This window comes from Falco peregrinus, chromosome 2 (assembly GCF_023634155.1).
Source record: "Falco peregrinus isolate bFalPer1 chromosome 2, bFalPer1.pri, whole genome shotgun sequence".
NCBI lineage: Eukaryota > Metazoa > Chordata > Aves > Falconiformes > Falconidae > Falco > Falco peregrinus.
This window is the reverse complement of record NC_073722.1, coordinates 69,147,636-69,173,645: the sequence shown is the minus strand read 5'-3', so window position 1 is coordinate 69,173,645 and position 26,010 is coordinate 69,147,636. Positions and strand designations below refer to the sequence as shown.

The window sequence follows — 26,010 nt, the reverse complement described above, 5'->3', positions numbered from 1 at the left end:
TTAGTGTTAGTCCTTCATGGGTGCTAGCAGTTGCTGGCAGCAGGTAATATATTCAAGCAAAGTGGAAAGATCTGCTGAGGGGTCCCCTTTATGCTGTTGGCATGTTTTCCTGGAACAAGTCAGTCCAACTGCCCTCCAATCCAGCAGGACTGTTCAGTGAAGGGTCCCTATAACGGGATGCTGACAGACTGGTCAGGCACAAGGGTCTCTGCTTTCCTGGACCACCGATAGACAGGTCAAACAGTAGGGGTCATGAAAAATCTCCCCCCCCGACACCTTCATGTGACATTACTCTAGAAAGTTTTCATATGAAAATTCAAATTGAATTGTTTCTTTTTAAGGCATGGGCATCTAAAATGGAAAAGCACTATTATTTGCAGATTAAGTGATCTGTAGTCGTAAGACATGGTATTGTCAAAAGCCCACCTTTCTGGTAAATGTAATTGTTTCAGAAATCGTTGCATTTGCTGTGTTCATAGAAACAGAATGTTAAGTTCTCCACAGAGGAGCAGGCCTTCTCCACTTCCGCGTGATATGATACAGTTTGGATTGACTCAACAGCAGCTCTTACAGTGACTTCCAATCTTTATTTCCAATCCAGACGAAAAAACGCTTTCTCAAAAGGAAGGTCGGTCACAAGATACAGCAATGATTCTTTGGAATATTAGAGAACACACTTTTTCACAGGGTACGGTTTCAGCTTGTTACTTTCAATGTTCACAGTAAACTACTTTTTGAAAAGTAATCTATTTAAGTGCAGCTTAGAGCTGTCAAGTGCCAGTTTATTTTGTTCTACAGAAATATTTGTAAGATACCAAATGCCAGCTGAGTTACTCTTTTTGTGTTCAGACTTGCTCAACTAGTTGTGCACTACAACAATGCTGAAAGAAGTTTCTTAAAAAGCTTGAAGCTTCACAGTTCATTCCAACTGAAGCTCTGTATCAAAGAATAAATGCAAAGCTCCTGTGCTCTAGATCTGCAGGATAAGACACTGATCATCAGGATAGCTTGTACAGTGACGATGCCATAATGCCCTTTGGGTTCAGGATATCCCGGTTGTACAGTAACACTTTCCTATTCAAACAGATTGTCCTGAGTGTTTACAGTCACTTAAATTTGTGGAGAAGCAACAGTGAGGAGACCAGTTGGCTTGATCTTGTTGATCCCTCCATCTAAGATGCAGACCCTCGGGTACTTGTATTTCACTAGATGAGCTGCAAACTGAAACAGATACATTGTTAGCACACTGCATATTATAGCCCTTAAATCGAAATTACTTTGTGTTAAGTAAGGCATGTTAAACAAAAGAAAAAAAAAAAGGACAAAGTTTGTTCTTTGAACCAACTAGTCTAACACAGGAACCCAGGCTTGTCTCTCGAAACAGCTGCAATGAATTTGATGGACATGAAAGTGTCACACTGATAACCCTGAACTTCATTTATCTCTGTTTAGGCAGGATTTTACCTCATTCTAACAGGATTATTTAATCTCAGAGCACTCACTGAAACCCCTCTCAAAGCACGAAACAACAGATATTTTTCTCTGCATTAATTAATTCCCAGCTGTTTTCTGTAGGTTCCCAAGTGTACAAGCATCACAGTTTGATGCTATAGTCATTTGCTTACCTGTCAAACTTGTCTGACATGACTTTCACAGATGTCGGATAAGAATTTGTGGTCTAGTAGGTGTACTCCCCCCTCCCAGTCTGCCCACAGGCAGGTTACATAGTGCAAGCACACACACCCCTACACAACCCACCGCAAACACCCACCCACAGTCCTTGAAAGCCTCTCTCCTCAATTAATTCATTCCATAAACCAAACACAGCAGTTGCCAGTTTCCATGTAGCAACTTAATGAAAAGTTGCTACACTGACAAACTATATTTTGTATATAAAAGCAAAAAACAAATCAAAATAGCAAAAATTATGTATCAAATACCAAAATCCAAACCCAAAGGAACACTATTTTGTGTATCACATATGAAACTTCCCTTTTAAATACCGATCACGATACATTCAAAAGCAAGCCATCAAAATGGATTAGTCAGAGAGAAACTACAATAGTTTTTCTTTATTTCCAATAGCTGTGAGAAAGACTGCTGTGTCACCAGTCTTTGAGATTGTTGCTTTATACTTGATTGACAAATCTGTACCATTTCTAAAATCCCCGAGTGCTTCCAAATGGGCTATGTAAAACATTTGTAATTCCTTTTTTGACTCTTTAAAACTATTTCTGATACTATTGCAGAACCCTGTGCAAGCACGATGTCCAGATAACTAGCTTTGCATGACCAACTAAATTACCAACTCAAGAACAGCAGTAGACACCCCATCCAAACTTAGTACATGGGATTTCTTTTTACGTTTACATTCCCTCTAATTACCTGTGATAGTATAACAGATATTAAGGCAGAACAAGATGTACTACGTGATTACCTTATCAAGTACAAGTACTGAAATAATCTCTTTAACATGCAAGAGTTCATATCAGCAAAGTTTTAAACTCCTTCCATAGCCAGAACTTCTGCTTCACACTGAAGGGATTTTATATATGCAAGGAATTTATTTCTGTCCACTCATGTGTCAAACACAGCTACTGCATTCCTCTCTCTGTGCTTCAGGATGGATGTAACCAGGGAGTGAGCAACTAGTACATGATCAGTAACGGCTGCAAACTTCTTGAGGCAGGGTAAGAGGTCAACGTGGATCATTCTGGACATTTTGGCTGTTATGTTTCTTTCAGGTACTTGCTTTTTAAGGAAGACCAAAAGAAAGTTCAGTCATCTCTTCCCCCATTAGCTTGGGTCAGTCAGTGCAGGATTCAAACGATCAAACTAAAAAATCCCCACAACCAACCAAACCAGCTCATAGTAAAGTTAGACCATGTATGTATGCCAGTTTTCATGAGAAAAGTAGATGCCATGATTTGAGAGAGGCTCTCTGATACAGGTGGTGTAATATGCACAGAGACATCACCAGGAGAGTCCAATTTCCTCTTGCTATAATCACAGTCCATAAAGACGTGGTGTATAGTAAAATAGAGACAAAGATATTTCTCTTGTCAAAAATAGCACTCAGCTGTGCATACCATGATCTACAAAAATAGTATATATTCCTAGTGAAATACTCCCACCAGACAGCTTTACTTCATATGTTGCTCTCCACCTATGACTAATGGGTAGCACTCTGTCTTGGACACCGATGCTGCTTGTAGCTGGCAGAAATAAAAAACAGCAACAAGCATTCAGATGGGCAGGAAGCAGCATGTTACTTGCTGAGTACAATGTCCCATGTGTCAGCAGAAAGGTTCCACTCTCCATCTACTGATAATTTTACACTTCTGATAATAAACTGTAAACTCTGCTCCAAGTTTTTGGGTGCCCTAGCCATAATATAACTACCATTCCATGTAATCTGAAAAGAAAATATGCAAACAAATGCTTTGTATTTAGGATTTGAGCATTAAGGCCTGTATCCTACTGTATTATAGAACGGCTTCAGTAATCAAGGTATGGCTGGAAATAAATTTTCTTCACTGCATATGACATGAGGTACCTTTGTAAACTTATGGTGAGGAATCTCTTGCTTCTTGCAGGGTCCCTGCAAAGCAAGCACTGCAGAATCTGTGGCTGCTAGCAAATGTCAGGAAGAAAGCACAAGATGAATTTTTTTTTTTATGTTGACCTAGAACTGTCTGCAGTTGTCTACATAGCTTCAGTGAGAAAGACTGCAAACACAGTTCAAATATTAGATCTGAACATCCTGGACAGGGAAAATCCAGTGAGCAGGGAGTGTACAACTATTGATACCTCACTACTGTGGGAATTAGAGCTGCAAGTCAGGGACACAGAGGCATATATATTGCCATAAGCTGAGAGCTGCCATCAAACTCCAAATATCAGCTTCCAAGAGCTTTGCACATACATCTGTCTCCACACAGTAAAGAAGAAAGAAGTCAAGGCTTAACTCATAGGGTAATAGGATTTGGTATGATTAAAGGCATTCCTAGTTTCACCTCCTGTCTTCTCACATTGTGTCACTGAACGTAGAAACATAACTTTTGGTAAAGATTTAGAAGTAGTCTCTTACTAGCTTTGCAGTCTTCCTAATTAAAGCTTTGACTTTCTCTAGTTCTGTTCCTCAGTATATCTGTGCCTTCTACTCCCAGAGTCGTCCATCCATCACAAACTAGAATGGGAACTTGCTCGCCATGTTTCTGCAGACATGGCTTAGTGTCTTTCCCGGCCAAAATACACTGTATGAAGCTAGTATTTTAAAAACACATTAAAGTGTTATTTTTGGCATGTGCACTGATGGAGGGGCATGAGATAGAAGAATATTTGAAATAGTTACATATATTTCCTCCCCAGTGTAACCTTCATTTCTGTTCAAATACCAGTAACTTAAATTCAAGAAATTAAGACAGATCAAAAAAGAAATAATGTTTCCTAAAAAGTTCAATAAATCAATGATACAAAAAGAGCAAAATTTCATGCTTCAAAAAGAGCCCAAGGTGCTCTTCTGAATTAATGCCACAGACTTTCTACAGCAGAAACTGCCACCTTGGATTTCACACATGGGCTCTATTTCCTTTATAAATGCTATCATAAAGCGTCAACTAGAAGTTTAATAACAGGCACATGAATATGTAATGTGTAGTCCAATAAATACCTGAATTTACTGAGGTGCTCTTAAGACAGAAAATAACATGGTAAGGAGATAAGCAAATGGGCTATGTCATCCTTAGTAACCTGTAAATCACCTACATTTTAAAGAGGTTTATTGAAACATATAAAAGTAGTGCGCAATTAAATTTCCATTATACAGGTTGATTTTAAATAGAAATGAACCTCTGTCATTTATAAGGTGATTATACTTTTTCAAATTTATCAAATGTTTGTGTTGATATTACTTCTGAGATATATCTGTTTTCCCACACCACCAATGGATCACAATCCTCCCGTAATGCTTCTGTTTTCATTTAGACAACATTACCTGCAGGAAACAGTTACGCTTATCTGAGGTAGAGGATTAAAGGGATGCTACAAGACTAAGTTTCTTCCTTTCTGCTGCAAGTGGCCTTTCCTCAAAATGCACTTCCCAAGTTCAGTTACTGTGTTTTTACTGGCCACACCTAGCATTTAAATTGCATTTCCTCTTGCTACTTTCACAGCAAATATTACCTATGAAAGTATCAATACATGAGCAACTTGTTTAATGACTATGTGACAGCTTTGGTGAACACTTCGGAAATACCGTTCTTCTATTAAGTAATGCATCAATCGATTCCAGACAAAACACCCTTCCTGGTGAGGATAACTGAGCCAGAAAACTGTAATTTGCATTTGAAAGCAGTCAGCTAAGACTCATGCAGATACAAGTCAGGCTCTCAAAGACAGACAAGATCACAACAAATACTTCACAAAATCTAGGCAAATATTACACATTTTACCCTGTATTGGCTCTCAATACAGACAGCAAAACAGGGCTGCTCCTTTAAGTACCATCAAGAACCTTAATAATCTGCACATCACAGCATTTATCAAAATGTTTCTACTACGCTGTTCCAAGCAGTAAAATCACAGCTTTCAAGAGTGCTGAATGAATTACACCAGGGACGCCACATTTTTAGACTGTGTACAGCAAAGAGTCTAGTAACACAATAGCTTGAGCAGCATTGCTCCCAGCAGCCTTTGGGCTAGCCATCAGGTTGCTATGTACACATTATTCACTTTCACAGACATTCTTGTGACAGGTTGTAATTAAAGGGCAAGTTGGAAGGGAAGGAGGAATAACATACTGTACCAGAATACCAAAAGACTGCTGTGACAAATGTTACCAAGGTGTAAATGTTCATATCATACTCTGGAACAGCCAGAAAAAAAGGAGATACTTTAGAAGCTGGAGGAGAAATATCAACCAAATTTTGTAGTATACATCCATTGCCACAAAATTATTATTAGTTTTTCATATGTAAACACATGCTACACAAACCTTTCAGGAGCTGCAGTCTGTTTTGCAGTATGATTTCAGTCAAGAGTTCACCACTCTGAAAGCACACCATAGCCAGGCTGATCAGTCTAGAGCTATTTAAACAACACTTTCCATATGCCACAAAGACCCAGCACACAAGATTATTTTTAGTCAGCTGCTTCTTACATTAAAGGGTTCTAGAAACATGAAATGACACTTTAACACTAAGGGAAAAATAGGCACCTAAAGCCCCCGTAGCAAAACAGTGCCTAGTTAATGCTTACAGTATTAGCATCAACTGAATGGAAGTATAAAACACAAAAAGCACAACCTTGTGCAAACACATAGTATGAAAAAAAATATTAAAAAAAAAAAGCATAGAACTTATTGTGCTAACAAGATCAAGGAGAAAAATCCTTACACACAGACTTGGCCAAAAAGGAGCACTTTCAATCAGTACAAAAATACAGCAGTAACTTAAAGGACTTACGTGCAAAGATTGCAAAATAAGCCTACACAATCAGGTATTTAATAGCTGGTTTCAGAATAAATTTTACTGAGAATTAAAGTAAGAGTAAACACTCAAATTTCTCCAAGTAATAAACTTTAAAATAAAGTTTTAAACACCTGCACTTTTAGTTTTGCACTTAGAAAGTATATATTAAAAAAACACCCAGCTAAGAGTGAGCATTTGAAAATGAAAACTCAATTGCAGAGATATAGCTGTTCTAACACAGCTAATTTGTACTGACCAAAATACACATTCCATGCACCCAATACAGTTGGATGGATTATAAAATTAAAATGCAGAAAGCAACCCTATTCTATTTTTTATTCAACAGAAAATAAAAAAGCTGTTAGTGAACAGAAACAAAAAAAGAGCTGCGTAACATTTGGCTTGAATATAAAGAAGAAAGCATGAGTCTTTCTGAAAGATTCTACCACTCTTCAAGTCTAAAGATTGACCTAGATGTTGAAAAATGTTCAAAGAAATACCTGACAGTGAAAAACTTTTCATTGTCATTTGCAGTACTTTTTACTAACACTACCCAAACTGCCAGTTTGGTAACGTTTCTTCTTGAACTCCAGGACAAAAGCCTTTGGACCTCCTACACAATGGACACATTCCCTCCTGAAGCAGTCAGCCAGCCAGTCCTCTTCAGAAGCTGATTCAGATATAGTTTAGAAAAAAGCAAAACAACATTGCTAAAAGACAAGCAGTATTGATACTGGAACTGCCAAATTCACCAACATCATTCTAGCTGGCAGTATCTTTACACAAGTCTCCTGCACTTTTAACACACGTTTATTAGTTCATTACCATCTCTATTTCAGTTCTCACCACTATCAGATTCTCTGATATATATATATATACACACACACCAGGAAATATAAAAGTAATATAAAATGTAAAAGAGCTGAAAAACAGCCCCAGAAAGTGATAATTCTATGTTATAATGCAGCAGCCCTGAGTGATATGCAACCAACCTAATCCATACAAGCTCAGGCAAGGACAAGGGTACTCTTTCCGAGGTGCAGCCCACAAAGCCAGTATAACCACAGCCAAGGCTGACATGCCTGAAGGAAACTCTAGAGCCTGACAGCACCACTCCAGGATTCAGGTTCACCGTTTCCCATCTTCCCTGTCCTTACAGATCTCCCAGGTGATCAAAAAGAGCAGAGATCCTACTTGCAGGATCTCTCAGAAGTCAAGCGTATTTTGATAGGTGAAGCTGAGGGCTCCGCAATTCCTCATCTCAGAAACATCCAAACCTCTGTGTAGTAAGGCACACAGATGGGCCAAACAACGTCTACATCAAACCACCAACTAAAATTTCCAATGACTGTAACTATCAGGTTTCAGCAAAAATTAGAAAAGGTAACCTATTTGGAGATGTAGAAATAGCTTGCTTTCCTTTGCACCTACTTCAGATGAGGAAAAGGAACACTCAAATTCTGCTCCTGAGCCTCCATCTTTTGTTTCCCCCCTTTCCTCTTTCATACCTAGCTGGAAAGGGGAAATATTTAGGTCATCAACTGGAAAGGGGTAAATATTTAGGTCATCTCTGCTGTACCTGAGGAATTCAGTGTAAACTAACCAAAGCCACTGACAGGTGCAGAATTACAACAGCGTAACACAACTCCTGGCTGGCAGCCCAAGTGTCTTTCTCATGCCATGTGAAGAGCGATGTACTGGCAACAGCAGCTGAGCTACTTTCTGTTGATGAAGGAAAACATACATACATGTTACAATAATAAATAAAGTAATATAGACTTTACAGAATAATGAAGAGTTGACCATGTCTTGGGTAGAGTTACAATCAGTAGGATTGTTGCTGACTGACTAAGCCTTTCAATCGCTTCAAAATACAAGGTTGATCTCTTCCTTTTTAAGGGCAATGAAGAAGTGGCTGATGATTCCAGCAGGCTCTGAGTCTGAATGCGGAAGGGAGGGTGATGCCTTAACAAAACAAACACAAAAAACGCCCATTCTGGGAATCATAAGGAGCTCCTCCATCCTTACAAAGAGAAAGCATCCTCAGTTTTCATTCTACTTGTTCAATCACTTTTCTGCAGAGAATATTTACACAGAAATACAGAATCTAAAAAGATTTATGAGTGGAAACATCTCAAGAAGTTTATTGCCTAACTTCTATTTAATTTCACTCCAGAGGTTTCATTAGGCCCTTCTAACTAAACATTATCTGTCTTTAGAAGCATGAATGCAGCTGCCCTTTATAATTCTACACAACACCTAATCTTAAGATCACCCTATGAAATTTCATGGGTATCCATGTTTTTAAGACAGGTTTATAGAAAGAAACCAGCTTCAGGATGCAGGGGCTTGCTTCTCTGGCAAGGCCCTTTTAAAAGGCCTGAGGAGGACGACAACAGAATCACAAATTCAGTGGTAACTGGACACTTTAACCTATGTGTCTCAGTCTTCATATAAGAAAAGCATTTTTGACGGTGGGCTGAGAGAGAGAAAATGTTAATTTCATATAGCTTTTGTTTTTTCCCAGGCTAAGAATATGTTATACAAAAAGAATCTTGAACTTGACCCTCTCCCTCTTGCCTTGAAAAGGGTCAGAAAGATCTCATAGAGAAATCGGGACTGCTTGTTTTTGCTTTGGAGATAACTCATATATTTTATCTATTAGCTACTGTGATGCAATAAGAATTATTACTTTGCTTCAGTAACTTGTAGAAATTGCCTAGACAATGTATTTATAGCAGCATAACTTATCCAGGAAAAAAATAATCAGCGTAACAATTAGAAGTTACCATTTAGAATTTACTTTCCTGCTATAAAGACAGATGTTTTTATAAGCTTTGACTTACAGCTTATCTTTTTCCAAGGTAAGAAATAAATGAGTTGCTAATTATTAAACAGATTAAAGTGTCCTGTATACTTTAATCTGTTAAAGCATTTAACTGACAATAAAACACATGTATTAAACCACTGGGGAAACACATATGTATTAAACAACCACATCACACAAGTGGAAGTGTGTCACTGTCAAAATTGAGGTACTGGAGCATGTTAATATCAGGTAAGGTATTTCTCCTGTTCTAATTTCAGTCAACATTGCAGTAATACAGACAAAAAAATTGGAAACAGAAACAGGTAATGTCTTAGCACGTCAAAGCTGAGGGAAGGAGAGGAGATGAAGTAATGTCACCCTTCCAAAAAACAGACCCAAACCAGTCCTCACCCTACATATGCGTAACTATGATCCACCTTTGCACTTGCTGTATCTCAGACTTTGAAAGCGACAAAAATCAGGAGACATACTATTTGCAATGCAAAAAAAAAAAAAAAAAAAGGAAGAAAAAAAAAAAGAAGCTACAGTTAGGCACTCGTTGCATATTTAACTATTGTACTCCCAACTGTAATGATCCCTTGCCCATACTGGAATTTGCAAGGTATATATTTATCAATGGATGTGGGAAAGGGGAAATTAATTCATTTAAAAGATGCTGCACTTAACATATTTAAAAGTTAAAAATCAAAACAGAATCTGATTGATTAGCTCCAGCATAATGACTTTTATGTAGAGGTTTCTTGCTGTTTCAAAGACAAACAAGTATCTGCTCTGTAAACAAGTGCCCAGAATCCCCCAGGAGAAGAAAGGCTGGCGCAAAGTGGGAACCAGTCTAAAGGAAGCAGTATTCTGCAGAGAAGTGTGAGCCAAGCACCACCACACCATGTCCAGTGCAAGCGCCTCTTTACAATACCTTTATGCTGTGAATGGCACATTCAGTAAGGCTCTTGTACACCGGCCAATCTATTCATTTAACTTTTAGCATGAGCAAATTAAATGGCTTAACAAGCAGGATTACCCTGTTTTAATTCTATCCTAAGACTACAGCCAGAGCTCTGCTGAAGCCTGCTGCACAGCTAGCTTCCTTTGCCTCCTGCTGCAACAGTGCTGTGGTAAAGTTTTCAGTTTTCCCTCTCACCTATCGAGTTCTAGACAGCATTTTCTTGCCAATTTAAATGTTTTATCATCTGGCACCAAATCAAGTACAAAAGATAAAAAAAAACCCGTGTGAAAAGGGGAAAAAGGCTTTTTCTACATGTCTGTTCAGTACCTTCAACTTTGCCTTTTTTTAAAAAAAATTTTTATTTAAATGATGCCAAGTAGGCTACTAATACAAAATGCAGTTGAAAGAGCCAATCTTCTAATTACAAACAGCACCATAAATAATCAGTTTTTCACACTTACCCCAACTTTCTCAGTCTTGTAGAAATTTAAACCGAACATCTAACAGTACTAATCTCTGTATTTTTAACAGAGTAAATATTAGTAAACACTTCTGAAAAATCTCCTTTATGGTGGATGCTACAGTTTGTGGGTCATTCCTTTCCAGTTGGAAATACATAACTCTGTTTAGAAAAAAATACATTTTAAGCTGAACAACTTATAACATTTCTTTGGACAAAACTGTTTTTGTTTCCACACATTCACTTTTGCAACTTTTCAAATGATTGGATTACCTGGTAGAATTCAAAAAGTAACAGCTCTTGTTCTTCTCAAGCCTTAAACTACATAGTTTTGGACTAGTTAATTAATACTGGCAGACAGTTCTATGTAGCCACACAGAGTAAAACTGAATTGGCCTTAAAAAAATAATCCACAAAACAAAGGAATTTTATCACTACAGTCAAATTTAGGTTGGTTTTTTATGTACTTTAAGGTGTGACAGAGGTGGTGAGTCCCTACTAGCATTTAGGCTCCAGTTTAATTTGTGGTCAGACTGGTCAATCCAGTATTTTGCTACTATTTAAAACTCTACACTCTTTAGTTAGACTACCAAGAACTCTAAAAGCAAATAAAGACACAAAGCACCATTTCTCTTTTAGGGAAACCTATAATATTGACAATTCCAGGTAAACCAGGTCAACGTTGCCTCAGTTGCATAAAGTCTGCGTTTAGAGGATAAGGCAGCACCTTCTCACATGACTGAAGTACTTGCACTTACTAAGCACACTGCAAGTTTTCTTTAGCTGCACTGCAAAGCAAACATTCAATTTTCACTTAACAAAATGTTAAAAAAAATAATCTCAGTTTGCAGAAGTGTCACTACATTACAGGAGAAAATTGTGTCTTCTTAGCTATGGTGTAACACAGAATTTGCACTGTAAACCTCTGCCCTTTCTTTCCTTCAGACACTTGTTTCTTTGTTCTGTTTTAGACAGAATACTTACAGTGCTCCTTTGTTTCAGATAAAACATTTCTGCCTGTTCCTGGAAAACAGCTCCCAGAAAATGACTTGGTAGTATGTGGGATATCTCCCATAAAGACACTCATTAGTGAATATCAAAGCACTTTTTTTCCTGTTCCTATTCCTCAGGAGGTTAGTGAATGGTTAGGCTCTTACTGGGACAAATTGGGATGTTTGGTGTTTTAAAATGTAATTGTTAAAAGCAGCTGCATAACCCACCATCAAATGTGTAAAGCACCATTTAAATCACCTCCATTTGGCTCTTAGCATTTAATGCATTTTGCATTTACTCCTTTGAGGGGGAGAAGATACACATTCAGCATTTAGTGAGTTATTGTGATTATTCAAGTTGATTGATTTCATGTTGAAATACTTATCATGAACTTACCCGGATCTTACGCACAAAGCTAGATATTCACTGACTGAAACTATCTGAGATATGGCTATACAGTCTCCTTTATGCCACCTCTGTTACTACATAAGACACGATACATATCACAAGTTGATTTTCTAAATGATGAAACACAAGTTAATGAAAGGGATTTCTCACACTACTTACAACTCCCTATATGTATAAAAAACTGCAACATGTCATGCTGATGCTTCTGCTGTCCATAACAAAGACCTTTTAATGGTTCATAGACCTCCTTGTCATATCAGGATTATAGTTCATGCCCCTGGAGTAAAACAGGCTTAAGAAACTGTGGTGAACTAACAGTATACCATACTTAAGAGTAGGTCTTGAAAAAAACCCCAACAAAATCCAATCAAAAGAACCCTCAAAAACCACCCCCCAAAAATTACCTTCCTTCACCTGAGAGAAGAACAGCAAAAGAATTATACTGCTGGTCCACGACATCAATTATTTAGTTATAAAAAGGAACAGGCAAGTCTGAATATTCTGTCTAGTGAAGAATCAAACAGAAGTTAACAGTAGGAATATTTCTGCACTTCACTGAGCACAACTGCATGAGCTAAGTTATTCTAAAAACCCCTAATTAATAGATTGGTTTTTATTACCTAGAATATGAATTATATCTTATTTCCTTTGGACTTCATAACACATCTGTCCCCACTCCACTTACCTTGTGTGCACTTAACACCACAGAAATTAAATGCCAGTCAGTTTTGAAAACCAGGTATTACTGATGCACGTTAGAAGTGCTGATGTCACTTCTATGACATGCCAAAAAAGAAGATTTTAAACCTGAAAAAGGTAACGTTAAATAATTTCATTTCAAAACTTCAACTGTCTCAGATGCTGATTACTTGAAGAGAAATATGTCTTTGTCTGGAAGCAGAAAAGAACAACAACAAAATCACCCTAAAACCTGTCATCATACCCAAAGTTACTAATCTGAATTATCTAGACTAGCGTTTATTTACTACTGTCTGTATTCATGCCATTGCTGTATTTCTAAGAATAAACATATATGTTATAGCAATATACTTACGGCAGCTGTGTTCTTCACTGCATTTCCTACAATCACCACAACTCTTCCTCTAAAGCTCTGGAGCATGGCAGTTGCTGGGCACTGGACAAGATCCCCTTCTGCAGTAAATGCTGACGCAAATGGAACATTGATGCTGCCAGAAATGTGGCCACGGTTAAAGCTTAGGAAGATCAGTTAAGGACATTTGAAAGGCAGAGACATCTGTGGTAGCCTGTAGGATGAACCTGCTGTAGGATGAACCTGCTCTTCACCCCGGCTGTCACGATACAACAGTGTTGGTCTTTCGTGCTAGTATATTTTGACAAGCCTCATTTACAATTTAGTCATATAGAGAAAATAACTTCTGACACTACACAGAAAAAAAAAGGACAGAAGAGTTGTTTCATAAAGGACATAGCACACCACTACAGAAACTGACCTGCTAAATGAAACGCTTAGTGCTAAAGAACCAGTATCCACATACATACGATATACATATTTCTGTGGATTTTACTGCAAATCAACTCTGACACAGGAGCCAAATACCAATAAGCAGCTGGAGCACCTCTTCCAGAAGAGTTTTATGTAAAAGGAATGAAGCACTTACAATGAGAACCAAAATTAAACAGGGATCATTGGGAAATTTCCTTAAACCTTCTGCCAACCCCCATAAGCCCCCTACACTTTGATCCAAACTGAAATTCTAATGTACATGCGCTCAGATTCCCAAACAATGAGTATCATATATATTATTTGGAGTCCCACTAACAGTGAGCGTATATTGGGTCTTGAAAAGCAAGCAACAGGTGAGTGCCAGCAACTCTGATATATAGTTAGTTGTGCTTCACTTTCATAGGATGATCATTCCATGGAGATTTTATGAACAAATATTGAATGTGAGTCTCTTCAATAAAATTAAGTTGGACCACTAGTACCTAGCTTCTCATGAATTTGAAAATGCACCATGACCTACACAAACTTCTGAATTACTTTCATAGACTGTACACACATGCCTGGAACACTCCCCCAACAATAAACAAGAATAGCATTGAAGAGATGGGAAACAGCAAAGTTCTGCAAAAATAGACACAATATAAAATAACCAGATTAGTCACTCTTTATTACTGTACTTGCAGAAAGCTAGTTTAATTTATAATTAAATCCCAGGCTCTTTTTCAATATAGGAGCTGCCTTAAATAAAGGTAAGATTTAATTGACTTAGGTTAATACTAGCATTCATTTCTCATGATTTATGTAACAGTTTCAGCTTTATGATCATCATTGTTAACTGTGAGAAAAATGTGGCTATATATAAACATTTGAATGAACAAAATATGATCATGTACCATTCATTTGTGTTGTCAGTTTGCTTCTATTTTGAAGGCGAAAATTATGACACCCCTCCTTCACTAATTTGTGTCAACCTCCTTTTCCCCAGGGGAAACTACATCACTCATTGCTACTAATGAAGGTAAAAGTTCTGAAACTATCACAAGACTGAAAATTACTTTGGACAGATTTAGTTGCTCACACTCATGCCATTAAGAATGCTTAAATGCTCAGAGAAAGTTGACTTAATCTCTTAACAAAGACATACATTTGATATCAATAGTACCAAACCAGATAGATCCAAAATGTATTTGCTGTCATTCACATTCTCCCTAATCTTAAGTGACCATCTTAAGCATTCCAGTACTAAAGACAATTAATGAAAAAGCCAAAGTTTTGTGCTACAGACTGAGAGACTGTAAGTATGCAGCTTAGCTATATATATGTGTGTATATATATAAAGCCAAATAACTTTTCTAACAGGTATGGAAGGCTGCCATGTTTCTGCTAACATGCTTAATGAAATGAGCCTTAGATGAATTGCTGGCCAGAGACACTGCTTTGAGTATATTACCTTTTTATTAGTCTTCTGTTACAAAGTTGTCTATTGGGAAAAAGGGCTAGCAGCTCTCAGCCTTGCAACGTGAGCTTCATTACAAAACAATACCTTAGCTTTCAACTGCATCCTAGTATGAAATATGAAGCATGTTTGATACATGTTGAAAATCCTCTCATGCTTTTTTCAAATCACACTGAAAACAAAGTGAGAGTGAAGTTTAGCATGACAGGCATCGATGATGAGGAAAAACTACTGACAAAAACAATCACATTTTTGAAACGCCTCATAGTGGTCTGTCACATTTTAAAACATGCCACAGTAACATACAGATTGTCTGATCCCATTGCACAGTTTGTTGAAAGTTTGTGACAAACACAAAAACTTTCCTTACTGCAAGAACGAACAGGACACTGAACACAGTATTCCTATGGCTTCCCATGTACATTCAGAACTGCTGACAGCTTAATAGTTTTCTATACATCGTGTTTTCTTTCTTCTACAACTGACATACAAGCCAGCCCACTCAAGGGGTAATTTTACTACCTACCAGTCTTTTTAATAAAGACATTTCCAACCTACTAACACCAGATAGGTATTAGGATTTAAGTCCACTCTTACTTAAAGGACAGGACATTTTAGTCTCCCACAAACTCCAACCAGACCAAAACAACAGCAGCAGCCATCACAGTACACTGTTCAAGCTATGGAAATTTTCTCTCTGGCATACCTCCTCATTCAAGAGCTACAAATGGAAAACCTGATTAAAGTTTTGTAATATGAAAGGCAGCGCCATAAAACTTCACAACAGTCAAATGATTTTAAAATAACTGAAATTTTGAATCCACTCTGCTAGAGTAGAACAGGATTTATACAACAGTAGAGTAGAACCTATCATCAAGCTATAAGGAAAGCTATGGAAACATTTAAGCAAACACCTTGCCTTTGATCCTGATTACAATATAAATAAATCCACTATTATACACAGATAATAGCCTTTCAGTGCAATGATTGTAGTCTCAGCATTTTATATTACTTGCTGTCCTTCTGCATTCTTCTTGATTTCTAGGAAGTAGCTTAAATAACAACAGAAGGATGCATGTAGACACAGAAACATTTAACTCAGTAGTATCAAGGCCTTCTAAGCAGTAACAATAATGTTTTATAGTTTTTAATTCCAGGGACATCACTTTTAATCTGAAGTCTAAGAAGTATTATCTCTTGATGAAGAATTTATCTCCCAGAAAATAGGCTGCATTTTTACCATCTTCTGAATAACGATGACCACATTTTCAACAATTTAGATCCAGGAGTAAAGCAGCTGCTGGAGTCCAGAAAATAAAGAGTCAAACATCTCAGACACATGAATCTCTACTTAATTGGAATCCTTAACTGATGCATGAAATTAATACATGCAAGTAAAAGAAAAATTACTTTTTTGTGTTTCTTTGACCTTTCTGTTTTATCTACACAGTGGATCACATCACAGGCTCAAGTCTGGCATACAATAAAATTATAATTCCTTGAAAATAACAGTATTAATTTAGAACAGTCCAATTATACTACTCTGTTTACTATGTAAATAATAAATTTACCTCTACATAGTAACAATAATATTAATTTTTCTATTTCACCACACTGTCATAAATATTGCTAAATATTTAATAGAGAAAAATGTTAGTAGCAGTATTTTTCTGCATATACAAATATCTTTACAGTGGTATTTTAACAAACTAGGTGGAAAAAAATGAGGTCGAAACATTATTTATTTTTTTACTACGTATTTTAGCCCAAATACTGGCATCTGCCATTTCACCATTCACTTCACTGCCTATAATTCACACATTTCTAATACAAATGCACTATGTTAGCAACATTTGTTAAGACAGTGGAGGATCTTTTCTAATGATAAAGATGTTGGGAGCCTGTTGAATCTTTGTCATTGGAGTTCTTTAAGAACAAGCCAGAGATAGGCAAAAGAAATGATCTTCCTTTCTCAAAGAGGTGGACTAAACCTCATGAGTCTTTTGTTATTTTTCTATTGAGTACTGTTTTCCCATTAAGAATTATAACTTGTGACACAGTAAGCTGCTAAGAGTACATCTACAATAGAAACAACTACCTACATCACCTTTATTATTATGAAAGGAGCAATACTTCAGAAAAAATGATACAAACCAACAGCAAGTATTTTCCAAAATACTTGGCATAACGTTAAGAGTTACCTCTAATAAAACTCTTGTAATTATTCTCGCTTTTAGACGGATGTTAATGAAGATGTGTGTTTCTGGCAAAGCACACTTGTATGGACTCCCCCTTCTAAAACCTAACAAATCCAGCCCCATAACCACGCTGTTCAGAAAAACAGTAAAAAAACCAATAATACTCCACAGGCAAAGAACTACGTATTTGATAAAGAACAAATGGGTAAGGTATAGACAGTGAAACAACCTTGATAAAAATACAGCTTCGAGACACGTTTAAGACTTCTCTGATTGTAAGCTAACTAAAGAATGTAAGTTAGGGCAGCTATATGGCTGCATTACCTGTCAGTAGCAAAAAGGTACTCAATGAGCATTCATTTTCCACTGAGGGATTGGCAAAACACATGAGCTATCAAGTCTTCTCTATGTCCCTTCCACTTATTTGGAAAGCCTCACACCATTTCAAAATACTGGTCATATTAAATGGGGAAGGTCTGCTGACAACACCTGTCACAAAAAGAGGTAGTATTAAAGCACTTACGCTACTGGTACAAAGTGGTTTCACTAGACCCACAGCTTAAAATGGGAAGGTAAAAATACATCTGTCTGTCCTCCTCTCTGCAAACCAGACCTCTCCACGACAAAAATCCTTCCACTGTGCCTCTACCACATCCCTTTCCACTAGTTCCCATTCTAATATCTTACTGGCTGCACACCATGAGGAAGTAATGGACGCAAGCATGGCTTGGCAAGGCTGGCACTCAGATTTGAAGGATACTCTTCACTGTTACGAATGTCTACCACCAGCAGCTTTGGCTTGCTAGACTTTGTTTTCTTCACAGGTGTTTTGGAATGACTAGGTCCTGTCAACTCACACAAATCAATCAGATCTTCTGCTGAAATGCGGGGTGATACCTCTGCCTTCAGGTCATCCAACTTGATGGAATCCCTAGACTTTAAAAGAAAAAAAAATAATATTAGAGGTGACAATTACAGACATGGTGTTCTTTGAAACCTCTACTTAGTTGACAACCTCGAAGCCTAACAACCCAGTTAGACAGAAACAGATCTTTTCCTTGTAACTCTGAACTAGCCTGAGTTAAACTAGCCACACAGAGAAGCTCCAGTGCACTACCAAATGCCTGTCTTCCCTATTTTCTGTTGAAGTTGTTAAAAAATACAATTGGTTGATCATCTGTGCAAACTATTTTAGTTTGTAATTTCTTAATGAATTTTAATGAATTATTCACTGTGGTGAGGGGGTCATAAAACTCACAGAAAGTTTCTTAGCATCAGCAATTAAGTAAATGAGCTAGAAAGCACTCTCTGAAAGGCCTTGTGCTTGGAGGAGGAAAGAAGGGTAGCCATTGGCGACTTGACACAGAACATGCAGGGATGCCTCTGCAAGATACAGAGCTATCTAAACACCAGGCATTACCCCAGCCCAAAGACTAGGCATAAATCAGGACACCAGAAATGTAAGAAATAGCCCTGTATTATAACCCAGAAAATCTGTTCCTTTGTTTTGTGGGATGGGAGAATTGGGGGACACAACAGATAATGACAATGCCACACACCTGGTAGTACTCAAGCAACTAGTCTTGATAATACTTAAACTGCTTTTCATAAAAGAGCCTTCACTGTGAATTATCTCAGAATTATCTCTAAGTGCTAGCTTTTCTTCATTTCACATTCTTAAAAGCCCATGCATATCTAAGTTAAGGAAAAAAAAAACACCAACAAACTTTCCTTATTTTTGTGAATAACAGAGAATGCAAAAATCCCGTATTTTCATTAATTACCAACACATACAAATCTCTGAATTGCAGCAGAAAAAGTAAAATATGGTCACCATAAGACATTGTGAAGTGTTTGAAGGCATGTCTCCACCTTCCTTCAGAGGTTTTACACTGCTGAAACTTTTAAATGCCATTACAATTATACTTTCACCCAAAAGAATTAGCTTGGCTCACTCAAAAAAAAAAAGCATAAGGGAAACCTTCAGCTCATTCATTAGGGTAAAACTCTGATTCTTTATAAGTGATAGGCAAGAAGATCTGCAGTATGCCCTAGGCTTTTCTCCCTGAGAACACTGCGTTTGCAAAACCAATGTGAAGATCTGAAAGCTGAATGACTGCTAGTCGCCTTTGCTATTATTACATATACAAACATGAGACCTTTTTCTTTATGGTCTAAGCTACCCTGGTGGAACTTCCAGAACCATACTTACACTAAAAGGTCCTCATATCACTTCAATTAAATGTTGAAAGTACTTTTTTTTTTTTTTAAAACTTTCATACACTATGTAATTAAAAATACATTAGCATGCACAGTAAAGTTAAGGAGCTAGTAAGTTATGCTTATTTATAGCCTTCTGCAGCAAGAACTTTTTTTTTCCTGTTGGTGTCTTTGCCATCACAGGTAGATTTTTAAAGCAGCTTGTTTTCATTATACTTTAATTCAGCAGATACAGAGTTAACAGATTGGTTACATATGCAAAAAACCCCAAAACATTATGGAACTCAACTTACTGCAAGAGTTATGACGTCAAAGATACATATGTACATCAACGACAGAGCTTAGTCATCTTAAAACAGAACTGGCTTGTCTTGTGCAACCACTGTGCCCTGTTCAGCAGGAGGTCAAATAGAGGCAAAAGTTGTTTATAACTAAGTCCACAGCTGTTTCTAGTGAGTTATTCTGGCTTGTCAGGAGACAGGAACAAACAGAATAACTAGGATTGGTTACAGGGAGCATCTTGTGAAAGATCTTCAGACTGTTTAGATATCTTATCCTTGAGGAAGAAGGCCTATATTACTGAAAAGGCCAACCATTTCATCATAAAGATTTGCTTGTGCGCTCTGCAGTTGTTCAGAACGAGCACAGGCATAGAGATGGACTACAGAAAGTGAAAAATAAAAAGAGCAGATAAACAGAACAAACAGAATGAGTCTATACAGTGCAGTCAAAATATAGGTCTTTTCTAAGAGCATCACAGTAGCAAATTTTCTGCTTTGAAAAAATATTGCATTTCTGTCACCTTCTTTTAGACTGCAGTGACCACACCAATTCAAGACACTATGTGCTTATAATCCATGAAACAGATTCAAGAGAACAGGAGTAACACACTGAAGGAAATGGAGGCATTACTAATTCGTATTAACCCAACTGACTATTGTTAGCTCTAGCTTTTGTTTTGGCTTCTAAACATAATAGTTTGTCATTTAAACTGAGGACTATTCAAAGTTTAGAGAACATGCTAGAAAGAATAGAGAGTCATACACATCTTTTCCTGAGTTATATCCCTGAAAAAAAAGACTACTTTGGCAGTCCTTCTGCAGTTAGAAATACCTCTGCTGTAAAGCTGGTTATCAAAAAGCACTCAAAATTAAAAAGAAAGCCAATAATTTTAATTCACGGAATATATTAGTCCACCAAACTGCCTTTTCCATTGTATACGATAATATTCAAAACAAAAGAATTTACAAATTGCTAGTCTTAGCATGTAATTTCCTCCCAAGTTCAGAATAATAGAGGTTGTGATGCTTTATAATCAGAAAAATGCTTGATTTTATGGATAACGTATTATTTGTTTAAACATAATAGATAATACTCAAGGGAGACCCGTTTCCATAAAAATAACAGTATGACAGAGGACACAGCCAACTCCCAGGTGCTGTCTAAAGTCACTTTGCAGCTGAGTAGCTGAATTTCCCCAAGGAGTCCAAGGAAATGAATTGCATCAAAGGGGAGGAGGAGGAACAAAGTAGTCAAAATCTTCTCACAAACTTCTGACTTGCCAAACAAATCTAGCAGTCCATGTCTAGGGGCTTCACAGCAGACACAAACTTGCAATATCCAAGAAAGGTAGTAATGTAGGTAGTGATTACCTAATTACACATTTGGCTGAGACAGCTTAATTTGCCTGGTGACTAAAACTGGCAGACATCACTACACCCTCCTGCCGACAGCTTCTCCCTCAGGAGAATGTTTGTGGAGCAGCACCGAGGGAAGGGAAGCAAGTCCGCTGCAAAAAGAGTTCAATCCTTGAAGCAGGGTCAGAGGATTACAGGGAATAATAAATACTCAGGTAGCAAAGTCAGGCATTATAAAAATGCAGACTATGCCAGTGAAGCTGGCTGAGATGACCTGAATTAAGTCTTCTGGAGAAACATTTACATTACGATGGAGTCTAGTTACACAACCACTTACTACTTTTATTTATAAAATTCTTGCCTAATTCAGCAGATGGGATGAATGCCTCAGGAAACAATAAAAGTTTAAGAGGAAAGCATGAAGTCTACAGCAGAAAACAAACCAGTGAAAACTCACCTATACTAATGTGAAAGCAGTTTCTCCTTAGCCAAAAACATAAAAGCCACATGAAGTGCTGCACAGGTAGATCCTATTTGTCATGTCAATAGTTTTTAATAACCAGGACAAGGATTTTTTTTCCCCCCCTCCTTTAACTGGGCTGAAAATAAGGAGAAACAGATTCAGCTGTGAATTTGAGAACCATCTTTGTTTTGCTTTAACCTAGTATGTCCAGATCTGCCTAAATGGTGTATGTTCAGTGACACAAAGCTGCAGCCTAAAGCTCCTTGACAGACTTGCAGAAAATAGAATTACTGAATAAATTATTTTAACAACTGTTTTATGAGACTAATTTCTTTCCTTGAAATTGCAAAGTGAAATAAGTGCATGCGCTTATAAGATCATCTTTCCTAACTACATTTAAAAATTTGACTTTATATTCTGTATCTGGTAACAACTATATTTCATGTCAGAGATTTTCTCACAGGAATTTTCCAATGAACTTTCATGCAGCACAAGCTGAACACAGCTAACACCAAGCTGTCAATCATTCTCCCCAGTCCTGCTCACACCTCCTTATCATACCACCATCCTGCTAGACATACTTGTAGTTTGGCATTGGACTTGAGTTCAGACAGCTCTTGAGATGGTCATGGCCCCTGGGCACCCAAATCTTGCAACTTCTTTTGAAACTAACACCTTTCCTACTCCTCTCCGCAACAGTGTTCCAGCTGTTTTCTACTACCTCACTGAGTACTCTCTTTGCCTCAGCCCAGCCAAGTAAAAGGAGATGCATGAGATGCAGGCTGACATTTTAAGACAGGAGGCTTAACATTTGTCCTGACTGCTGGCTTCAATTCCCTGTTTAGGCTTTATTATGTCACTGCAGGCATTGGTTTCTGGCTGGGAAACAACAGGTGAAGGAAGGGAAAGGGCCCAATTTAAACCTAATCCTTTGAGTAAGGTTAGCTTCTTTTGGGAAAAGTTTATGGCACTGACAGTCTCTTAGTAATTATTTACAAACATCCAACAAATTGTGAAGAGCAAGTAGTATCCAACTGAGATTTTGAATCCAGCTAAATGAAGTTGCAGACAGTCACATCTCAGGACACCTGCTTACAATATCTGGATCAATTCCTCATCTGCAATTTTTTGTTTGTTTTAAATAATGAAGGGAGTATAAGGACTATTCTAAAAACCTGAACTTCCACACTAGAAATACTTACTACTTTATTGCAGGGTACAAACAGATCAGTTAACAAAAAATACCCAGGATAACAACTGGGAAAAGCTTAAGTCGACATAGCATATCACATACAAAAGACACTTGTTTCTTCCCTTCAATTATCCTTCTCCTGTGATCTATTTACGCTTTTACAAGGCAAACATGGTATATGATTTCTAAAAAAACACCCCTTACTCTTTCTTAAAAAAAGGCAAAAGCTCTACTTTAAGCACAGTGCCAGAGGGTAGTTAAAAGTCCAGTTGCACATTTGTGTAGCGCGCCAACAGTTTAGTCAACGTACTCATGGTTTTAGAGGTAATGTAAGAAATTGTATACTGACTACAGCACTAATATTGAGAACTGTGTTCATATACAGAGATAAACTGTCATTACTTAGAAAAGGTAAGAATTATCAGAAAGATACACACACATTTTCACACACATGTACATATGTGCTAAGATACTGAGTTTACTACTTAAGTTGCTTTGTCTGTTTTCCTGCAAAGAAAAAAGACTTATTTTAGCATATCCTAACTTCAAGCATGAATCTTCCTTTAGACTAGTCATCTAGAAGTTGTTTATCAGGGAAGACTGCTTAATCAGTAGGCTGGAAATAGGAAAAAGAGTAATTAAGCTGAAGTCTGAGGTCTACTTGCCTCCTAAAAGTTTCTCTGACAACACCCTAAATTCTTTACTTTCAAAGTACTTATTCTTCTCACCCCATTAATTTTCAAATAGGCCTGGGAATTGCTAAGCCATATGCATTTACTGCTCTTAATAAGAAGAAACAGGCATTAAGAATTTAATTTTTTTTTTTTAATATTAAGAATTAAAGCTGCTTAAGCACTCTCAAATTAGAAGTCAAGCTTCGGAAAGATTAAAGCGCTCCAAGAACATGAGACTGGCACAATCATAGCTCCTATCTCTTGTTCCATTAGTCTGTAATCTCTTACAGGCATTTCATCCTGGCTATTAAATGGAGATATAAAAAGTTTTTTTGAGAAAGTAAGCAAGTATCTTCAGTTCTGCTGAACCTGAACTTAACAGTCTCATCTGATAAACACAGAAGCTGTAAAGCAACTTTTTATCCATGTGAAGGACAGCTTTATCTCAGTTGAAGCAGGGTTCCCCTGCTTTTGTCTTTGAAGTTGGCAAAACTTAATGCTGCAAATATAATACAGAAGGAACTTCAGCCTGAAAGTCAGTATAATTAAAATCTGGGGTTCAAGTAAAATAATCTATTCGAAGCATCAAAATCCTTCATAAAGAAACATGCTTCATGGAAGATGTTATTCCATATTTTTGGAACACAATGTTTCATTTCTAAATCAATGTATGCACGTATACCTAAGAATAAGATGACAAAAATATTTTAAAGCCAGCTTAGAAGATAATGGTTTCAAAAGATTTCTGAAGAACTAATCAAACAGAGAAAGAGACAAAAGCAGATTCACATAGCAACCACAGACGCAACTCTGAATCAAGGGTCCACTAGCTTGTAACAGACATTGCTGTTTGTGTTTGGTTTTAGTTTAAAGAACCATAATGGAAGAAAACTAATATATTTTTTACAGTGAATTCCACCTAACATAATATTTAATGTCATGGTGCCATCATATAAGCTTTGGGATAAATATATTTATACAGAGTAGTGTTATTTTATACCAACTAAAATATAGCAGTCAGATGAAAACAACTGGTAGAAATGAAGAGGGAGAATAAGCAAGAACAGGACACTTCAGAACAGATTTGTAGACAAAGCCACTGCTATCATGTTTTTATCAAAAAAGCAGTTTTTATGACAGGCAGAGTCAGTTTTCAGGAAGTATCAGAAAACAAGACCAAGGAAGAACACTGGATTTTACCTGCATCATCTAAAAGGATTTTATGACTGAAACTAATCATTACTAGTGTGTTTGCACTAGTATTTTCCATGTAAATTGTTTCGTTTATATCCTTCATAATTAAGCAGATGAAGGCAGCACTTCATTCCCTAGGAACTTTGCATGTTTATTTTTGGCGGGATATTTTTGTTTGTTTGTTTTTAAACAAAGAGAATGACTCCCATTGCTCCCTTGAATTCTGATGGTCAGATAAAAAGTACTTAATTCCTGCACCAATGGAGAAAGAATGATGCTTAAATCTACTGTTACTGACGGAAAGAGGCCTATACAGGAAGGGAAGTAGTCTAATGATCATAAACAAATAAAAAGGAATACGTGTCTTGAGACACTCCCTAATCATTTCCTCCCCGGCTTTCATGACTGTTATTAGCAAAGGATCACACAAAAAGGCTTCAATGTTTTCTGATGTTCAATCAAGACTACTTATAAAGTAGCAGCAGCCACATTTCCATATTTCAGGAACTGGTTTCTCAATTTTTCAAACGCTCAAGAACCACTTCTCTACACCATCTCTCTAGCAAAACCATTCTTACACTTCAGATTCAGTCCTCCCTTGCCATCCTGTTCTACTTGTCACATTTCCAAGTGAAAACATTGGTGATTACCTTCTCTATGTTCCCTATCTCCCTCTACTTCCTAATTCTTCAGTTTGCAGTTTGCTCCATTTCATTTTGCAAGCGGTATTCTTCCACCCCCTCTACCACCCTGACTCCCCCACAAGGTGCCCTGCTCCATAACCCACACCTTAAGGAGTGCACAAACAGCAACCTGTAGCTAATTATCATTCATAAATATCCTCCAAACATCTTCAAACACCATTGTAGGCAGTCTACAAAAATTTAAGTGAGCTCTGCTTGCCAAAGTAGCTCATTATTACAGAAACTTGTCTCTTTTCTCCCTGGAATAACATAATTGAGTGAATAAGCTGAGTCAGCAGAGCAGAAAGACAAGTTACTCCCTTTTGCAGCTAGGCAGACACGATGCGAAATGATAAAATGGGTAAACACTTCTCACCACTGCAGGGAACCATTCTAAAATACAAAGCTGAGCCATAATCCAGCTCTGCCTGAAAATACCCACAAGATGCTTTAACATGAAATAAAATGAAGTAAAATCAGCAGCATGAATGATCTTGCAAGCCTTCCCCACTTCTCATCAGTGCCTCTTTTTTTTCCTTGATAGATGCTCTCTCCTTGACATGTTATTACTTTGCTTTGAGAAAAAATACTACAGGATGTTAAGAATACAAACTGTCAGAGATTCCCTCGCTTTCTTCAAAAACAAAACCAACAGGAATTTAATATCACATCTCAATGCAAATGGCAACTGAAAAAGGAACTT

At 37.3% G+C, this 26,010-nt stretch overlaps 1 protein-coding gene across 2 annotated transcripts in view; it reads right to left on the bottom strand.

The window, feature by feature from the left end:
• Positions 1-567: 567 nt before the first annotated feature.
• Positions 568-26,010, bottom strand: part of TBCK (TBC1 domain containing kinase) — a 117,998-nt gene continuing 92,555 nt past the window's right edge. For both annotated transcript variants that reach the window (XM_027787653.2, XM_005238051.4), the window contains exons 24-26: positions 18,005-18,180; positions 13,159-13,318; positions 568-1,221 (exon numbers count right to left, since the gene is read on the bottom strand). In XM_027787653.2, coding sequence (XP_027643454.1) covers positions 1,111-1,221; positions 13,159-13,318; positions 18,005-18,180 — 447 coding nt within the window. In that variant the 3' untranslated portion in view covers positions 568-1,110. The remainder of the gene's footprint in view (positions 1,222-13,158; positions 13,319-18,004; positions 18,181-26,010) is intronic.